The 21,671-nt window shown below is 37.2% G+C and overlaps 1 protein-coding gene across 1 annotated transcript; it reads left to right on the top strand.

Moving 5' to 3' along the window:
* The first annotated feature begins 8,899 nt into the window (after positions 1–8,899).
* LOC123968044 (carcinoembryonic antigen-related cell adhesion molecule 5-like) lies at positions 8,900–20,635 on the top strand. The gene is made up of 12 exons (XM_046044514.1): positions 8,900–8,954; positions 9,077–9,385; positions 10,809–11,090; positions 11,211–11,477; positions 15,064–15,345; positions 16,727–16,978; positions 17,728–18,003; positions 18,335–18,586; positions 18,703–18,978; positions 19,114–19,365; positions 19,461–19,733; positions 20,237–20,635. Exons 1-12 carry the CDS (start codon positions 8,900–8,902, stop codon positions 20,548–20,550), a joined length of 3,090 nt encoding a protein of 1,029 aa, XP_045900470.1. The 3' UTR covers positions 20,551–20,635.
* Positions 20,636–21,671: the final 1,036 nt, after the last annotated feature.

The following is a 21,671-nucleotide window of genomic DNA, read 5'->3' as shown; positions in this document are numbered from 1 at the left end:
AGACAGTATTCACTGTCTCTGTAAGTTACTGCTTAGAGACCATTGTACCAATAAAACAATTCAGGCCATTTACTTTACATCTTCCATTAGAGGGGAGGAGAAGAGAACTACACATAATGTAAAACATTATGTGAAACATTATGTGAAACACATAATGCTTTAATGTAAAACAAGGTCATAGTGTTTCATACAATGCTCAGACAAAAGTGTCAAGAATAATTGTGCATTTTTATTAAAACAGTTTCTCCTTGTCTTGTCACTGTTTGTTTTTTTGATTATTTAGACTAACCCTTGTCCATAGAATAAAAACAAAAACAAAATCACATCACCGCACAACTTCAAAACTATTCAAAAACCTTCAAAAAGGTTAGTGAGCTGACCTGAACATAACTTTTTCTTTAACTGTCACATGGCACACAACTGAATGAGTGATTATTGTTTGACAAGTTTGAACAAAGAAAGAATGCAGTGAATGTAACTCTCAGATGGGAGATACTGCATTTGTAATAGTTGTCCAAACACCACTCAGCCAAAATTTGGACCTCCTGCCTGTAGTAGAAAGTAGTAGACAGTATTCACTGTCTCTGTAAGTTACTGCTTAGAGACCATTGTACCAATAAAACAATTCAGGCCATTTACTTTACATCTTCCATTAGAGGGGAGGAGAAGAGAACTACACATAATGTAAAACATTATGTGAAACATTATGTGAAACACATAATGCTTTAATGTAAAACAAGGTCATAGTGTTTCATACAATGCTCAGACAAAAGTGTCAAGAATAATTGTGCATTTTTATTAAAACAGTTTCTCCTTGTCTTGTCACTGTTTGTTTTTTTGATTATTTAGACTAACCCTTGTCCATAGAATAAAAACAAAAACAAAATCACATCACCGCACAACTTCAAAACTATTCAAAAACCTTCAAAAAGGTTAGTGAGCTGACCTTTGTAGAGATAATGAAGTTTCCCGTCATGGTTCTGGGAAGTTTCCTATAGTTACTGTATTGATTTCATCATCTTTTTTTTTTTAAAGCAAATGAAATTTGGGAGTGGCTGAAATGAGTAATGTTTGAGTAATAGGTTTAGAAGATGAGATGGCATAAAACGAGGAAGAACTGTAGTTCTTTTTTAAACCCGCAGCGGAGGCAGCCCTGAGAGACGTTACTATGATACTCAACTGGAAGAATCTTTCCTGTGTTTTGCTGGTGGCATTAATGGGTAAGAGAACTTACTTTACAGACTGCGGATTTTTACACATACAGTTACTCCAAGGATTCATTAAAAAACTAATATATGAGCACTTAGATGGTTTAGTGTGATGGCTAAAGGCTGAAAAACATTAATCTCTGTGTTAATTGTTTAATTTTTGACCTACAAGAGATCAACAACAGGAAGAGAAATATAAAAATGACAAGAGGAGGTGCTTCTCTTTAATTAAAATGTGTTTAAATGTACAGAATCTTTCTTCAAATTTTTCCAGACTTGCCTGGAAAGCACAATAGAAAACAGTTTATCTACAATAGCTAATAGATGCTTCATGGGCAGTGGAATGACAGGCGTAGAAAACCTACATAGTACATCACACATTGGTCTGATATTTTCATACTGACTCCTCTCTCCCAGGTGCCCCAGGAAATGATGCTGGTCCATGGAACGTCAGCATCAGCGGACCTGACATTGTGTTTGTCGGCACATTGAGTGAATTCAGCTGCTTGACGAGCTGTATCTTAAATGTGGAATGTACTGTCAAATGGAAATTCAAGGGGAGTTTACCCCCCGGCCCCTTATTTATCCGTGAAAACAAACTCAATTGGACTCCTTCCAATCCCGGTACTTTCCAAAACTTTACCTGCATTGCATCAGACGCAACTTCTGGATTCTCTGTTGAGGCCACCAAGATGGTAGAAGTTAAAGGTACTGACAACTCTTTTTTGCTGTATACCATTTCATCAGTGTCAAATGACTTGTACGTCTAATGACTTGTCCTCTCTTTTTCATCTTTACCCTTATGCAGATATTAAGCCTACTCCCCCTGAATCAGGGGCGGTGCAGTACAATGGACTGTTTGCAGTGATCTTCAGCTTGGGGCTACTGATGCTTTTTGACTCATAGAGCTGTATTTTATTTACTGCTTTAATGAGTGCATTTGCCCTTTGAGAAATGTGTTTATTTGCCTATGCACGTCTTCATATTCAAATTTAGGCTACTGGCTCTCTGAATGTGACCAAATGTTGAACACCAAATTCTGCAAAGCAAAAGGAGGTGATTGATGAGGAGAAATATTTTATGATTTATATATTTTTATGAAACCAGGGGAATTGGCACATAAAAACTTCAAATAGTATTCTTGTTGTCTTTATTTCTGGTTTTGCCTTGGATTCCTTTTTGAGTTGTACCCATTGTTTTCTGAATTGCCTTGTGTCATGAAAACAAAACAACAAAAAATAAAACGTGTATAAAAGAGAATGGCTTTCATGATTTCTTTTCAAAAATGTAGACAATTTAAACCTCAAAATAGCAAAATTGTGCACACATACAGTACAATGAGGAAAGATACAGTATCACATTCTCTTAATGTTACTGAGGTTCCAGTGATTAAGCAGGCAGCTGTCATCCCCCCCTGTTAAAAAATGTATTCTGTATTACTGAAGCATAATTCAATGTATAATTAATGTCTTACATAATAATTGTGAACTGTTTGTCGATAATGATGATGGTGTCTTCTAGCATCGTGAGACATGAGACTTTAAGTTACTAATTCACTCGTGTGAAAAGAGGTTCTTGTCAACTTCTATCTTGAACTGACTCATTTATATGGATGTGTTTTTGAAACACCTGTGGTTAGTAACACACCAACGCCTCTCTAAGTTACCCCTCTGAAACTGAACAAACAAGACAGATAAGAGAGTGACACAGAGCAAACAGATGAGGGAGACAGAGTGTGACAAAACAATATTATCCATCCTCTTTTGTCTTTATTTCTGGATGTTATCTCATCTGTTTAATATCATTTTAGCCCTGTGGTTTAGTTGGAATGGGAAAACAAAACTAAAACATTATCTAACACTATAATTTGTATGTAAAACAACAAAAATAGTGTTCCTTTCCAGCTTTTACTTTACTTTGGCTGTCTTCTTTTAGTTTTGATTATGGAGTGCTGTTTTCATTCCAAAGGGTGGCACTGTGCAAACAGTAATTTAGTACTTTTATTCCACTGCATATGTTTAAGCGTGTCTCCCTCAGAAGAATCTTTTCTGTAGTTTAGTCTAGTTTAGTTTAGTTTACACAATACGACCGTACAATGATACAATAATACAAAAGAGTCCAAAGACTTATTTCTATTTCGTTCATCCATGTAAATAGCAATAGCAAAGATACGGGACTCAACGTGATTAGGCAACATCAAACCACCAGAAAACCAATACAATAAATACTTTTATCACAATTATCAAAATCACTGTGTGGTGTCAATCAGATAAATTATATTAATAAAAAAATAAACAAATAATAATAATAATAATAATAATAATAAGAAGAAGAAGAAGAAGAAGAAGAAGAAGAAGAAGAAGAAATTGCACAAAATGACTTAGAAACTGTAACTAGGGGGATTAAGCATGAGCCCTAATTAGACCTGAAACTATTAAGGCATTAACAAACAAATGTCGGTTCTGATCAGTCATGCCACCTAAGCCTCCATGTACCCGTTTCTATCAAAGTAGTTATGCATGTTAACCATAACAATAACAAGGCGTTGTCAGGAGAAACACAGGCCCCTATTAAACAGGTGCGTATCATCAAATTTATTTTCATACAGGTTTAAATAAACACAAAATAAAGGTACAATGAAACACAATAAAAAATGTATTTAAAAGCTATAATAAAAAATTATTTAGATAAAAGGTAGACTAAAAACCAGATTAAATAGATTAAAACACAAAACAAAGATACAAATGATCAAAATAAAATATAATAAAAACACATTATTAAAAGCTGTAATAATGATAAAATGGAGCTAGTTTAAAGGTACACTACAAATAAGATAAAATAGATTTAAAAAGAAAAAACAATTTTGAAAAAATTGATAAGAGGGATACAAACCACAGTATGAAAATAAAACAATTGAATCAAACAAAGTAAATGTTTATTCTTAATCAAAAGCCGGGCTGACGAGTCAGGTTTTCAGTTTATGTTTAAAGATTTCAACACTTTGCTCATAGATTCACAGGCCTCCAGCTTGGCATAAACTCTAAAAGTTGCCTCACTAAAGGTTTTAGTCCTGCACTTTGGAACAACTACCAGACTCGGGCCAGAGGATCTGAGAAGCCGTGCTAGTTCATACACTATGAGCAGGTGAGACACATAGGCCCTACTTTAAAAACAAGTAACAATTTAAAATCAACCCAATAACTGATCACCAATGTAAGGACTTCAAAATAGGTATAATGTGTTCTCTTCTTGCACTTGGGCCGCAGAGTTCTGAATCAGCTGTAGGTGATTTATAACTTTTTTGGTAGACCAGATAGCAGAGGCCTGCTCCATATTGTTATATAAAAGAGTTTAATTAGATTCTCGGTTACACTAGTGGTGGACAAAGTACATTTAGCCAAGTTCTGTACTTAAGTACAAATGAGAGGTATTTGTACTTTACTTGAGTATCTTCTTTCCATGCCACTTTCTACTTCTACTCTTCTACATCTAAGAGGGTGATATTGTAATTTTTACTTCACTACATTTATCTAATAACTTCAGTTAGCCAACTAGTTACTTTACAAATTACGATTTTTCACAAAATAAATATGAAGAATTTAAAAATATGATGTTTTATTATTAACTTAACTACCCAACAGTTTATACAAGTACACTATAGCTAGTATATATAGTTCACGGACAGAAATTTAATTGCCAACTATGTTGAAGTCATTTTTCAAGTAAAAAAATTTCATGCTTCCAGCTTCACAAATGTGAAGATTTGCAGTTTTTCCTTTTAATTAATGTATTTTTAATACTTGCATTGTGCATTGTAAAGTGTCACTTTGAGTTCTGGGGTACTGTGACAACATTTCTCTATATTTTCAAATTAAATGATTGATTAATCAAGAAAATAATCAGTAGATTAATCCTTTTTCACAAAAAGCAGATTAAAACTCCTGCATGGGTTTGGCAGACTTGCTGTCAAGCATAACAGGATGATTCTGCTCTCTTATTTAATGTGGTCTGGTCATGGTGGTTCCTCTGGTCAGGGTGTTGATCAAGGCATCAAGCGCTTCATGCCCTTGACAGAGCGTCGAAGTGAGTCAGATGTTGGACTGGATGAGCTGCAAATTAAATGCCTTTCTTGGGAAAAACATGTTCCCTGAAACTGAATTCAGTGGACATTTTATCAGGACGCCTCTAGAAATAGTCTATTGATTTATTTAAAGTATCTATAGCCTAATATTCTTCTACTTCTTCTCCTCCTTTTCTTCTTCTTAGGTTATTATTATTTTATTGTTCTCATATTTACTACGAAACAAGTTCAACATACCCATTTCCAATCTTAGCGTTCAGATAAAAGGGTTTTCAGTTCATGACAAATTGCAAACATGGACAAGTCTACCGCTAGCAGAGCATCTCTACAAACGAAGGGCAAACTATAATATTAGGCAAATACGAAGAAGTTAAACACGTAACCCAGGCTAAAAGCAACAATTGCAGCTGCCAAATGCATGAAATCTGACTACGTGTGTGTTCCATTAAATGAATGTGTTGCATAGATGTATTATTATTATGGCGTGTATAACAATTTTAGTTTTATTCCTTCAGCTGCAGCGACTGTGTGTCGGCTTTTCGACATTAAATACCGCGGGCACTGAATAAGTGGTCATTCAACTCACTTTTTAGAAGTCCTCCTCACTTCAAAAATCAGATTCATTCATTTAACCCGGGCACTTAAAAAGGTTCAAAACATTGTTCTAAATTAACTTCATAAAGCAATGAAACCAAAAATCAAAGTCTTTATCTCAAACATGGCATCAGTTCCCACCATTTACTAAAAACACAGCCACGTTATCTTCGCTGAAATAGCAAAAGGTGGGACGCTACATGACCAGTCTCTACAATAGTGTTCACTTTGTGTCGAAAGGGGCGGGAACGTAAAGGCTCATGTTAGGATCGATGCACAATATTGGGTTCATGAGAACAAGACGAGAAGACATTTTAACAATATTCTGAAGAACTATTTAATGTTGGTGGATTTTTTTGTTTAACATTAAACACATAATTTCCTGCATTCTAGAGAAGCTGTCTGCATCAAATTATGGTGGAAATATCTCTAGAAAGGGAAACAGGGAAACACAAAATTCATTCCATATGAAAGAAATGCAACCAAATGCAAGTTTTAATAAACAAATTAATATTAGAGTTAACTTGAATACCAAAATATAGGCCTATGCACATAATATGTTGCCTCACATAAAAGCAAAAAAGAACCATTTAATTTAAGGGCTATAAGGCAGGCTGTGTGAAACGGACTTGGGAGCAAAGAAAATATAAAAACGTAGGCTAATGCAAAACTTAAGTGGGGTAAGTAGGCTACAAAGCTTTAATGCTTTAATCAGTCTCTGTTGTAGGATGATACAAAGGCATCTTGGTATCACCCACAGCTACATAAAGGTAGGTATAAAACTGTCTGCACGATCTTCTACAAATGGTGACGCCATTTTCCAAGAAAACTGATCATAACTCTGATGTCAATATCTCAAACATAACCTTTTCTGGAGCTTTAAGAAGTGAGAAGTGAACCACCGTTTTAGGACTGAAAACTCAGAGCTAACCCTGAAGTTACCTCCCTAAACTCAAATCCTGCTCCATACAGGCATCAGATCTTCTTGTTTATTTTCATGAAGCCTTTTATATTTACACACAAATTTGCAACAGCATTTTACAGACATATTCAAAACACACTATAGGCCACATGAGAGTTGACAGGTGTTTGTTAGACCACATAGGCCTGCTGGGATGATGACAAGAATTTCTACATCATGATGTACACACCAGACATCTGAACTGACATAGCAGCTGCTATTTGCTAATAAAAATTAACAGCTTGGGACTTGTCCTACCTTGGATTTGTTTTTCTGTACAGACTCTTGGTCAGAAAAAGTAGGCTACTTCACACAGGAATGTTAGGCTTTTAATGACACTTTTTGAATGTCATGAAAACATAATTCAAACAATATACATTTGGATCAGTGGATTTTCCTCAGACTTACATCAAACTTGATTCATCAGGTTGCTTGTGGGCTAATACATTTCTAAAATACAGTTCTTGAGTAAATGTAGGCTACTGTTTTGAGGTACTTGTACTCTATTTTCATTTTATGCTACTTTATAGGCCTGCTCTCAATCCATTTCAGAGGGAATCTTTTTTTATATTATTATTATTATTATATTTTATTATAAAGAATAATATAGATTAAGCAACCCAACAGTATATAAAGCAGTTGAAATTAGCCCCACCTCCAACACTAAAGTTTTGTTCATAGATAGGCAAATACATCACTAATTATAATCCAGTAATATAATATTCACTATTCTGAAATATCATTCAATTAAACTTGATTTGTATATGGCAACTTTCATTAAGGTTAATGCAGTTCAAAGTGCTTCACAGATGACTGACAAGTCAAATAAGACAGACCATATTTTAATCATACTTTGGAGCCTTACGAATATTTTGATGAGAAATACTTATGTACTGATACTTAAGTCAACTAAGTTACTTAACAGACAGCAAGTTTGTAAACGTAAACAATTCTGGATTTGCAAAAGCTTTTTCAGTAAGGGAATGCACTAGACATGTTAGATCACAAGGATACACACAATGAGTTTTGGTGAGAAACACTGAATGTAATGTAAATTTGTGTTTGTTGAGAACTCCACAGCTCCCCTTTAAGCTAAAGATGTGAGCACTTCTCACCACTGTTAAAAGACTGCCAAGCAGACATGTATAAAAAGGCTTGCAGAATAAATACTAGTATGTAGTATGTGTAAAATGATGACAAACTATTCAATTCAATCATTTGAAGTGGAATTTTAAATCTAGCGTATCTGTCTACAAAAAACAGTCATCAGTCTCACCTCCTGTGTGTCAGGTGTAACACAGGTGTGCTCAGATACTGAACTTTGCACCACCACAGCTAAAATTATGCCACAGGTGTTTACTGAGTGGTATTGTGAAAGGATTTGCCCACTTAAAATGTTACGCTAGAAAAGACATTTATTCATGTCTGAAACAAATGAGAGGTGCACTGATTGAATTGTCAAAACACTAATAATTATGCTGTTCTATCATATAATACAGCTTATCTTGTTATGTTTGTCCCATATTGCTGTGTTGCTAAGATTCAATACACTTAGTACACAGAACAGAACAGATAGCCATTCTCAGTAAATATGCTCTACACAAAGCCGCTGCAGGTGTATTCATTTTGAGCTCAAAGCTGCTGAAAACAAGTGGGGTGGAATTGAGATGTAATCTTTGCCTTTGACACACACACACACACACGCACACACACACACACACACACACACACACACACACACACACAAAAACCCACAGCCGAGACTCCCAACCCACACCCCTACTCCCCAATTCTGCCTCACATACCTTCTGTCATAATTTATCATTTTGCTCATTGGCCATTAACAGAACTTCACCCAAGATGGCAAACAAAAAAATGTAATACACCTTTTGTAAGTTTGACAAGAGTGAAACCAAAGTGACACCAAATATCCAGAGACACCTGCAGATAAGAACTAGGGTTGCTGCTGTAGGTATTTATGGGTTGGGGGCTGGACATATGAACAAGTATAATGGAGCAGGAATAGTGAGGACATCCTCAGACCTTAGATACAAAATGGAGAAGAAAAGTGAAGGAACCTTGGCTATTGTGTTGCTGGCTTTAATACAAGGTAGGCTCTGTTATGGTTGATGAATTTGTGAATACCGGTATAATAACTTCATTATATACTAGTAAAAATGGAAGAGTATGATGAAGAGTCTTTTTTGTCATTTAAGTCGTTGTCTTCCTTAGGTTTTCTGGCCTCTAGTGCTGTGGAGGTGCAGCCCTCCATCAACCCTGCTGCAGTCGGGGACACAGTGACACTGTCTCTGTCTCCCTCTATAACTCTAAAAAGTGGAAGCTGGGCAGTGGGAGAGTCCCTCATACTCACCTGGGTGGGTAACCAGCTGGCAGTCTTCCCTAGTCACAGCGGCAGGGCGACAGCCAACGTCCTCACTGGAGCTCTTACTCTGAGCTCCGTCAAGGTGGCCGACTCAGGAGTCTACGCAGTGCAAAGCAGTGACCCCCCATTTAATGCCAATACTTCCATCACTGTTCTGGGTAAGGCTAAACAAATGGCTTTTAGTCAAGGTTTCAACGCTTCTCAGGCCCAGCCCATAGTAAACTATCAAAATGTAATTTTAAGGTGAGAATTTTGCTTAGTAGCAGCATAAATGTGGATTTACTTGAAGTATGAAGTATTTCCAACAGCGTACTATCTGCCTTATTGACCTGAATAGAAAATATCAAATGAATAAGGGCTCAAGTATCACTGATTGACATATCCGTAAACAAGATATTCAATCTGCACCAAATAATACTGCTAATAAAAAAAATACAACATGAATGTGTATAGGCAGCTGCTAGAATTGCCTATGTTGTGACATTATTACTATATTGGTTTATTAAGGATATGTATAATTATGTACAGTCAACAACAATCAGTTTTAAAGGCACACAATGCAATAAAATAATCGGTGTTAACCGGACAACCATAAATGAGCAACATAAGGAAATGTGGACAGACAACAGCCAAACTAGTGAGATCGTCGAAGACAACAATCATATTAGAAGTAATAACATCACACAAACAAACATATAGAAGCATATAAGAAACAGTGAACATTGTCAGTACAGTCTTTTTCAACTCATTGCAATGAATAAGTACGACTATACACAGACAGGGAGAGGCAGAGACAAATGTGCTGATGAATTGTTCATACGTTTTATTGGAACAGGTTCCTGTTGTTACAGAAAACAATGATTCCATAACAATATTCAGAAAGAACTTAAAAGAATTCATGTTTCTGCCTCGTGATGTTTGGACTTACAATCAGCAAATTTATATACTGTAGCTTGCTGTTTACAGCCTGCATGCATTTAGCTTTGCTCATATTCTCACCTTTATCTTGTCCTCAGAGCCCTTTTCTGCTGTGTCAGTAGCTCCTGACACATCTCTGCCCCCATACACAATGAAATCCTAGTTACTGTTACCTCCCGTACATCTCTGGGACATAACAGTTATAGTATGTATATGACTTAATATGAACATATCATGTTTTGCATTTTGGCTTAAACAATATTACATTAGATGGAATACAAAGCTATCATACCACGTTCTAAAAAACTATTCTTTTTAAAGGGTCTATAAGCTGTAACACTTTACCTTTATTAATGGCTAATAAATCATTGTAATTCTTTTTAGATCAGTAATTATCCTTAATAAGTAACCATCCTTAATAAGATCATCATTTAAGCACAATCCATTTGGCTGGTGTTTAACCTTTTGCATAATAAGTCACTTTTAGCTAGTTGTTTAAATTTACACACAATTCCTACAATGTCAACAAAAACTGACCAGCTTCATTAAGTTACTATGGGTTGAGGCATGTGGAAGATCAACATTAACACAGGATACTGTTCCTCCACTGCTTACAAAGCCTATACTTGATCATGATCCTTGTCTCATCAACGTCTTCCACAGAGCCCATTTCAAATGTGACACTAAGGGCGAATCAAACCAACCGGATGGAGTTCAACAGTTCAGCAGTCATTACATGCTCTGTTTCCTCTGGATCCTCCCTCTCTTTCCTCTGGCTGAACGGCAGCTCTGAGGTTACAGCCAGCAACAGAGTTCAGCTCACTGATGGAAACTCCACTCTCACTATACTCAGTGCAACCCGCTATGACCAGGGACCATTCAGGTGTTGTGTGTTCAATCCTGTCAGTAATGGCACCAGTGATCCAGTAAACTTTACTATCGATTGTGAGTAGAACAGTGTAATTTTCATCATAATTTGCTTTAATTGCCCCATGTCTAATCATCAAATTCCATTAACAGAGCTCTAACAAGCAGTATGCCTCTCCTCTTTTGTCTGTTTCTCAGATGGTCCTGATAACATGGCCGTAACAGTGAATGGACAGAACAAGACTTCCTTCTCTATTGGATCCAATCTGGCCATGCTCTGTTCAGTGCAGTCCAATCCTCCAGCTCAGCTTCAGTGGGCCTTCAGAGGAGGGCTTGTGAACACTACAGGTCTATTGTTGAAGCTGTTCAGCGTCAACGAAGATCAAAGTGGTCCATATTCTTGTCTGGCCTTTAACAATCTCACCAACACCAACGGCAATATCACCATACACATCGTGATAGCAGGTGAGTTTGTTTGTATGGTGATGTCAAATTCCATATTTCTCCATCTGTTATCAACTTCATCCTAACTTTGGTTTGGTTCGTTGTCAGGATCTGAACAACAGGCGGTCAGCATGTGGCTCCTTCGTCTGCTATTATTGGTTGGATTACTCTTCTCATTGCCAGGCAAGTTGTAGAATAACTATGTGTTGAGACAAACCTGAAACAAATGATCTAACGGGCTAAAGGCACATTTTCATCGTTATCTTCAAAAGAACAAATTGAAAGAATCGAAGAGGTCGTTTAGTCTGAACCTGTCCGAAACCCAGTATAAAAAACCCCAAAAAAACTAGAACCACGGAAATGTTTGGGCATTTTTAATCAAAAGTAATTTCAATTGATTAACTAATTCCAACACAGTCAACCCTGACAGTGACTCCAGATTACATTTAAACGCATCTCATTTGTTTTGCCAAATATGTTATGAGGAATAATTACACTGACATTCAGCCATACTCAAAATTCACCTCTAGGAGTGAGTATAAAATGGAGAAATATTTTGGCCACAATGGTTTTGAATGAAAAATACTATACATTGTAAAGACATGCATAAAGTAATATAACTAATATGACTGATAACTTGAATAACTGCTTCTCTTTCACAGATGCCGGGGGCTCATTCACTTCATAGATGACTCTGATGCAATGAAATAAATTGGATACAGTGAAACTTTAAGCAGTGTCCAGTACATCATTCAAAATCATTTCTATGTGTCTTGAAATGTTTGTTTGTTTTTCGATTGAGCAATTACATTATAAAAAATTATTCCATTTAGCTGATACTTTTATCCAAAGCAACTTACAATTGCTATGTACGTCAGAGGTTGCACGCCTCTGGAGCAACCAGGGGTTAAGTCTCTTGCTCAGGGACACAATGGTGGATGTCTCACAGTGGGAATCAAACCCAGGTCTCCCCCACCAAAGGCAAGCATCTTATCTATGCGCCATCACCACCCTTACATTACTATAAGCAAATCTGATTAACATTACTGATGTCAAATATTTCCTTCTCTGACCTAGTATGTTGTAACAATGAATTCTGACTTAAAATGAGTTCTTCTTTTGAGCAGTAAATACTACACCTACATACCTACATACACACAAACATCAGATACAGGTAAATTAGACAAAAATACAATTCATTTTTTGGCCATTAATGTACTCTATGCTTATTATATCTCTTGATGCTGTTAAGTAAGATAACATGTTTGATTGGCTGATTTCAAAAGAAAAATATCAAGAACATTATTAATTAGCACTGATTGATGGGAAAGACTGTGTCAATGGGAATATGTTATTAAAAAGACACCTTTACTTTATTCTTTAGAGTTTTTTTTGGTGTATTTAAATTTTAATCCTAAAAAAACCAAACATTCTTATCTCCTTTTTTCATGAACAAATAGGATATTCATATTGCTGTTCTTTGGTTGAAGTAAGAGAGAGAGAAAGAGAGACATCTAGCAAAGGGACAGACTGTCTGCTATACTATTAAATCAGTATTGTTGTTATGGATGCAGCTCTAACAGCAAACCAGTACGATGACAAGACATGTTGGTATAGATGTGCTACATATTGACTTCAAGACTTCAAGTTAAATATTTAGTGAGCTTTCCTTTTTGTTAGCATTAGTCATTTCCAAATTTTGGAGTGTTAAATAGGCCTGCATTGTGGGAAGAAATGTTATGTAAAACACTGCTCAGCAACATTTGTTGAGAGAATGCGACGACATTGAATGGATCTTCGCTGCTGGAACACTTTGTGGTCATATGGTGCACTAACAAAAAATCCCCCTTTGCTGCTTTGGTTGGTTAAAAGTACGGGGGTTTATAGTAAATACTGACACTCCTTGGTGTGTACCAGTAAAAAGTCTGATGGACCAGGGCAAAACAAGGTGTGGCCAGGACTGTGAGGTGGCATGATGATGGTAGACTAGGGATGCACATTTATCTCATGAGAAGATTAAGCTGGAGTGTGAAGCAACTATTTGCTTGTTAGAAGGTGGCTTACAAGATTGCCAGATTTTAATTTAACACAGCCAGAGTCATGTCCATTTAATCGACAAGGAATTTTCCAACCAAAAAGAAACTGAAGATTAAAATGGAGTCTCCAGTTGTGTTTGTTCTAATCCTGGTCACCATTACTTTTGCAGCAGGTAAGACTGAGTTATTTTTTAACTTGAATTAATCTTTATTTTTTTTAATTAAATTGACACTCTCAACCCAGACAATGACAATCACAGTCTATAGATCTTAATGGTAAAAAAACCAAACATTTTAACCAATTTTAAATGTGTTACTTGAAAACATTTTGTGTTTTTATAAGTACATTGACCAATATTTCGTGTGCACATGATAACTGCATTTAAGGGTGACTGAATATTGTCTGTTCCTTGTTTTCTGTTTCTAGCTCCTGCACATAGCCAGAGTATATATGCCTCCACCAATCCATTACAAGTGGGCAGCACAGTCACAATTCACAGTGACACCAATGTCACTATCGGCGCATGGATGTTCAACAGTGCTATCATTGTGATGGTATTCCCAGGAGCTTTCATCATGTCTAACGATTGGAAAGACAGGGTCACGTACAATCCAACCAATTTATCATTGACTATAATGTCACTACAGGTCGAAGACTCCGGATTGTACACATTAGAAGCCATAAATTCTTTTCATACTGAGTTAACACTGTCAGTCCGAGGTAAAGATCAATTTATCTCTTTTTACGTTTACTCATATACTTTTTCTAATTCTACACACGCATATTAACAAAGCTCAATCTATGCACACACACATGCACACGCATGTAACAACAGATAGAAGATTGAGTCCGAGATTGGTCTCAGGTCTTTAGTTTCAATCTTCAAATTAAACAAATAGGACATTTTGACTGAAAATGTTTTTTCAATATGATAAAACCTTTTTACTGGTACAAATTTACATCACCAAACATGCATGGACACATATACAATAATTTCCACTACTGTCACACAGAGTTATCAGTTCAAATATAGACTCTTAGTCACCCGAACACAAGTCAAGTACAAGAACAAGACTAGGAGGGGGTTTTTTCTGTCTCTGAGGCTTAGGTTTTGTGGTGCTTTGAGCTGAACTCTAATGTCAGTGTTCTTCAGTCAGCATGCTAACATGCTCATAAAGACAATGTTGATGTTTAGCGGGTATGTTCGCCATCTTAGTCTAGTGTGTTACCATACTACTGTTTCTATTTAGTACTAAAAAAAATACTATCAGGTCAAAATTAAAATGATGGCATGAGTTTAAATGTTAAGAGATCAAAGTGATTATCCTCAGGTACACATCTGTACCAAGTTTATAGAAGTATTTCAGTCTGGACCAAAGTGGTGGACTAACAATCCATACAGTCACAACACAAGGCCAATTTGAGTGTCAATTAGGCTTCAGTTGAAGTGAGATGAATTGCATTTCCACCTCTGCCTACTGTTGAGAGAGTTTACACAACATTGCCTGTCTACTGCAATCCCAAATTTCCACAAAATGTGACAAACGGCTTGTTATTGCCTTCTTTGCAGTGCCTATTTCATATGTGACAGTGAGGGCAAACACAACCAACCTGATGGAGTTAACTGACACAGCAGTTCTCATGTGCTCTGTGTCCAACGGCTCGTCCCCGTCTTATGCTTGGCTGAATGGCAGTTCTGTGATTACTGCCGGTGGGAGAGTACAGCTCAGCAATGGAGGCACCACTCTCACCATGGTCGGGGTGACCCGCTATGACCAGGGGCCATTCATGTGCAATGTGACCAATGGCATCAGCCATGCAATCAGTCTCCCTGTACTTCTGAACATCAGCTGTAAGATTTAACTAAAGAAAGCTTTATCTCTCTCTCTCTCTCTCTCTCTCTCTCTCTCTCTCTCTAGATATATATATATATATATATATACACACACACATATATAGAGATATATATAGATGTAGATATATATCTAAATCGATATATATCTATATATATATGTGTGTGTGTGTGTGTGTGTGTGTGTGTATATATATATATATATATATGACTATGTATTTAAAAAATATCCAATGTCTCAACATCAGCCAATAAAACAACTTCCCTTTTGTTGTTTCATCAGATGGTCCAAGTAACGCAAAAATCACAATCACGCCCATGCAGTACATCTACAGAAGAGGATCTAACATCACACTCTCATGTTCAGCGGAGTCCAACCCTCCAGCAGTGATCCAGTGGAGGGTTGATGGAACATATCTAAATCAGTCTGGCACACAGCTTCAACTACAGAGTGTTACGCAGAGCAACTCCGGAATTTACCAATGCTTAATTCACAACACAGTCAAATCCACGTTCACCAACGCAAGCGCAATGATCAGGATTTTGGGTAAGGTTGGATTTGTAGTATTTTAAAGGTAATGCATTATCTCTTCTTTTATTTTGTTTCTCTTAGCAAAGCCATTATTTTAATAAAGGTTGAGGTCAAGGGCAAAGTCCAGTTGCCCTTGGCTATCTGTGTTTCCAATAATTATGTTAAGATGAGCTAATGAGCTGCTGACTGTAGCTTCATAAAGCCTACTGTATTTAATGGACAGAGAAAGAGAGTGGCATCAATCTTCTTATCTCTCTCTTAGCTCTCAAGATAACAAATTTATGTATGTATTTCACAAATTTTTAAATGTATTTATTCATCTAAATGAATAATGTATTTCCCAAAATGACAAACCATTGCTCCATTTGTGGTTTTGACATATACCATATTCACTCAACCCACATTCATTTGTGAATTTAAATTACTCAGTTTCTTTCTCCTCCCATAGACCCAATAGCAGCAGTTGTGGTGAATAATGCAGGTGGACCAGCAATACTAAATGAGCTGTTCATTCTGCATTGCGAAGTGACTGGTTCTGTTGACAAGATTCAGTGGTGGAAGAATGGTCAACTTATATCTGCTGACAATACAACAGTCTTTGACATAAGCAACAAGACAATGATTCTCAACCCAGTCCAACAATCAGATGATGGAGATTATCAGTGTGAGGCTTTTAATTATGTGAGCAACATGATCAGCAGCCGCTATACAGTTAAAGTAAACTGTAAGTATTTTAATCTCTCTCTCTTTCTCTGCATAATGATATTTTGGACACCTCAAGTACTGTAGATACACAAAGAGCAGAAATATTGAAAAACGTAACCTTCTCCTTTTGTCTGGCATTAAAAGATGGCCCAATGAAACCAGTGATCACGGGGGTGTCTGTGGCTCTGGCAGGAACAAAGGAGATCCTCAACTGCTCAAGCGCGTCTTATCCTACCAGCCTCATCAGCTGGTATTTCAACGATTCCCTGCTGACTACCACCTCAGAGTTAGCGATTGGACCTTTGACCTTAGACATGAGCGGGAAGTACATCTGCATAGCCTTCAACAACATCACCAAAATAAGCAGCTCTGCCTACACGATGCTCATTTTTTTGGGTAACTTACTGTATAGAAGTGGTTTGACATTTTGGGAGAAATGCTCGCTTGCTGGGAGGCAGCTTAGTTTAGGATGGAAGCGGGGTGAAACACATAGCCTGCCTATCTGATGGCAACAAAATTCACCTACCAGCACCTCTAAAACGCAACTTCTCATATTTACACTTGGGTTTTTGTATGGATTAAACAAATGATATATAAAGAGTCTGGGTGCCTTAGAACAGTGATTGAAGTGGAAAATAATATGTGCCGGTCAAGTGGCACTGACAATCAACTTTATGCACAATATGAAAGGCACTTGATCCTTTACCTGCTCTGTCTCTGCCGACAGAGATTAGCAAGCAGGCGAGAACGGGAACAGGTGAGCGTCACATAGTGCCCAGAGTACCTGACATGGAGAGGGCCGAAAAGAGGACCGGCACCTTGTGAGAAGTGCCGGTACACAAGAAAATGTCTCGGTACGCCCAAGGGTAAAATGTAGAAGTGCCTGTACTGCGTACCGGTGAGTACTGGCCCACTTCAAGCCCTGCCTTAGGCAAATTTTCTAACACTTGGAAAAAGCCAGGCTAGCTGTCTTTATGCCATGTTACAACTCTGATATAAATTTTCTCATCTAAAGAAGGTAATATTTCCCAAAATGTCAAAACTTTCTTTTCACAAAGCTAGACATCACAATGTATCATATATATTATAGACTTGCTCTGCTTACTGTAATTTCCGCCCTGCTTTTATTCTCGGTCTTTCTACAGCTCCAGTGACCACAGTGTCAATAAAAATGGTCAGAGCTCATCCAGTCCTGAACCACACCTTCACCCTAACCTGTGACTCAGCTGGACACGTCCATTCAGTTATCTGGATGCATAATTTATCCCCACTGTATCCTGACAACACAAGAAACTTCTCAATAGACAACGCCACCCTCACCTTTGATCCTATCTTGCACTCTGACAATGGGAGCTATCAGTGTGAAGCTTCCAACACATTCAGCAAATCAACCAGTGAAATCTTCAAACTGGATGTTGTTTGTAAGTACTCAGCATGCAGTTTACCCTAAACCCCTATCCCCTTTTGAGGCCGGAGGGTTTTTTCCAACTGTCAAACAAAAGGCATTTGTAAGAAAAATGGTTTCAACCAAAACCAAAGAAGACTTGCACCCTCAAACACTTAAAAAAAAAACCCTGTTCTGGTCACATACAGAATAGATGTGGCCACATCTAGTAGATTCATCACAAAATACAGACCGATATGGAGGTGGACTTCTCCATTAGTACACAGTTCTGTGTTGTATAAATGTCTTGACAGTCATTTGAACATGTTTTCAATGAAGGTGATTTAAGTTAATATCCATGTGTTTAGATGGACCTGATATGCCAACTATCACAGGACCAAATGTGGCAAGGACAGGAGACAATGTTACACTGAGCTGCTACGCACCATCAAATCCTCTCAGCTTCTACAGTTGGCTCTTCAACGGCTCTCTAGTGGCGAATACGTCTCAGTATGTCACACCTCTTCTTACCATAGCCACATGTGGAATATACACGTGCATGGCCTACAACAACATCACTGGAAAAAACAGTACCGCACACAGAATGCTTACTGTTGTTGGTGAGACTTGGATGGCTATTTTTTTTTCTGTAAAAAAAATGTACTTATGTGCAAATGGGAAAGCAGGATCATGTGAGAAATAAAAAAACTGTTATGGATTTCTACTTTGTTTTCAGATTCAATAATAGATGTACAAGTACAAGCATCAATGGATTATGCTATAGAAAGTAATTTCTATATGCTGAAATGCATTGTGACTGGACCCGCTGAGCATGTTAACTGGATGAAAAATGGTGAGCCACTGCAAGAAGACAACAGAACTGCTATCAACATGGCCAATGCAACAGTCACCTTCAACCCACTAGAAACCACTGATACTGGATACTACCAGTGTATGGCTATTAATGCTTTTGACAACAAGACCAGCCCTCCATACAAGCTCCTTGTCAATTGTGAGTAACATTTAAAGGATTTATGTCACTCTAAGTGACTATTTTAAACTGACAATTTTATACACTGTAGTGCATCATCCCACATTTAAATAAATACTGTACCATGAGAGCCTACCGTCTCTTTTGCTGTTGCAGTTGGACCAAGAACACCCACCATTGACGGGCCAGCTTTTGCAGAGAAAGGAAATTCTGCAATCTTCCAGTGTTCTGCCATGTCAATACCTCCCAGTCAGTTCAGCTGGTGGTTCAATGGCTCCATTGTGGCCAATACATCATTGTTTAAAACTGGCCCTTTGTCGTTCAATATGAGTGGAGAATACACCTGTATGGCCTACAATTATTTGACAGGAAAGAACAGCACAACATCCAAGATGCTCACAGTCATTGGTAAGAAAACTTGATGTTGGGTTTAAGTTTTCAGTGCATGTCATGTGACTGTAAAGTGAACAAATACTGATTTCTATTGTGTTTTTTGTCCACAGGGGTTATAGAGTCAGTGGTGATCAGAAACAACACAGTTCCAATAAACTTTAATATCTTCACTCTGACATGTCAAGTTACTGGGCCGTATGACAAGATCTACTGGATGAAGAACAACATGCCCCTCAACATGAACACCCCCACAGCCTACCATGCTAAAAACAATGTGCTGTGCTTCACTCCAGTGACAACGAACAATGACGGGATATATCAGTGTGTCGCTGTCAATCAGGGGTTTTCACATTACAGCCCCCAATACATTCTCCTGGTGAACTGTGAGTGTTTTTGGAAACAATGGAGTGTTTTTTCTTTTTGTTTTATGATGCATGATGACTGTAGTATTAAATCCCTTAAAACAATTTCTTAAAGGAAAAAACGAGTACATAATTTAACATTTTGGATCATTTGGGTGTATGATCCAGTATAATACGCTTACCTCAACTCCTCAATATCTGCTCCTACCTGTACCAGTGATAATGACTCACACAAGATGATCATAGGACTACGTGAATTTTTACAAAAAAGCAGTAAAGGTAAACAGTTTTACTTAGATTAAATGATTGGAAGTTCAGCAAAATGTGAAAAAAGTAAATGGGCAAAAAGTAATATTTACTATAACAGTAACAACAGTTTGTGTTTAACTAGAAATGCCTGAATGTGTTTTGGAAAGCTCTCCAAATTCTGCTCAGACCAAATATAGACATTTTGTGCCAAAGCAACACAATAGTCATCATTTTACTTTACATAAATCTGACCAACTGTCTCTGTGTGATTGCAGATGGCCCTCTGAGTGTGAATATCTACGGTCCAAATTCAGCAGAGGTTGGCAGCTCCGTGTCCCTGAACTGCTCTGCTACTTGTCAGCCAGATTGTGTCCTCTCCTGGTTCTTCAACAAGCAGTCATCAAAACCTCTAAAGACGGGCTCTGTTTTCACTTTCTCTGTGGCAAAAAAGAATCAGGGGAACTACATCTGTATGGCAAACAACCTTGTGACTAACATCACAAAGTACCAGACTAAAGCCGTTACTGTTACTGGTGAGTGTGCCTTTGCTCTCCTTATTTTTGACGTGGTGACTGCATTATGTCCATAATAATCTTCTTTAATTGTTGCTCACAAGCAAAGTATAAATGAAACATGATCCAAAGTTTTGATGCGATAATTTCAAAATGTTTTGTTATTGTTATTTTCTAAAAAATAAAAAAATAAAATCTGTCCGGAGCCGCAAAACAAATTTGAACCTTATGATAAACACAGCCTATTAAGTCTAAATTATCCCCATAACATAAATAGGCCTAAATGAGCATTCAGTAATATGTTTTATGACAAGGGGGTTACTCTGCAGTGGGATATTTATGATTATTTAGTACTTTAACTTTGCATTACCAGTACAATAATACCATGTTTTGTTTAATTTATAAAATTATAGAACTACAATAAAGAAAAGTGTTCACATGTTTTGTTATTTCTATTAGTGGATGCTATTACCAACAAAACACAAAACTGAACAATTGCAAAGGCCTATTTTGAAATGGAGTAGCTGTAAAGAGCTACACAGGCTCTTTACAGCTACTCTATTTGTGCAAATTAATAAAATGAAACATAGCCTAATTTGATAATTAATACAACATATGGCCTAGCTTTTAGAAATAGTAAAAGATAAAAGAAAGGCCAGTTTCAGTGCCAGGTCATCCTTTTTTTTTTCCTCAGCCACATACATCAAATAACCCTTGGACTTTAGTATGAAACAATTCAATTCAATTCAATTCAATTTTATTTATATAGCGCCAAATCACAACAACAGTTATCTCACAGCGCTTTTCATAAAAGAGCAGGTCTAGACCGTACTCTGTGATGTTATTTACAGAAGCCCAACAGTTCCCACCAAGAGCAAGCACTAGGCGACAGAGGCAAGGAAAAACTTCCTTTTAAGAGGCAGAAACCTCGAGCAGAACCATGGCTCAGGGTGGGCGGCCATCTGCCTCGACCGGTTGGGGTGAGAGAGAGAGAGAGAGGGAGAGAGAGAGAGAGAGAGAGCGAGAGAGATGTAAGGAGAGAGAGAGGGGAGGGAGGCAGCCTACACAATATACACACAGAGGTATAGACAGTGAAGGTAATGTTGCTATAGACTAAATGAAAAATGGTACAGATATTTATAATAGTGTTAATGGTAACCATCGTAATGTTAATGATTATAATAACAGTAATAACAAT

This window comes from Micropterus dolomieu, linkage group LG03 (genome assembly GCF_021292245.1).
Source record: "Micropterus dolomieu isolate WLL.071019.BEF.003 ecotype Adirondacks linkage group LG03, ASM2129224v1, whole genome shotgun sequence".
Taxonomy (NCBI): Eukaryota; Metazoa; Chordata; class Actinopteri; order Centrarchiformes; family Centrarchidae; genus Micropterus; species Micropterus dolomieu.
The sequence above is the reverse complement of the archived record's forward strand: the minus strand, read 5'-3'. Positions and strand labels throughout refer to the sequence as shown.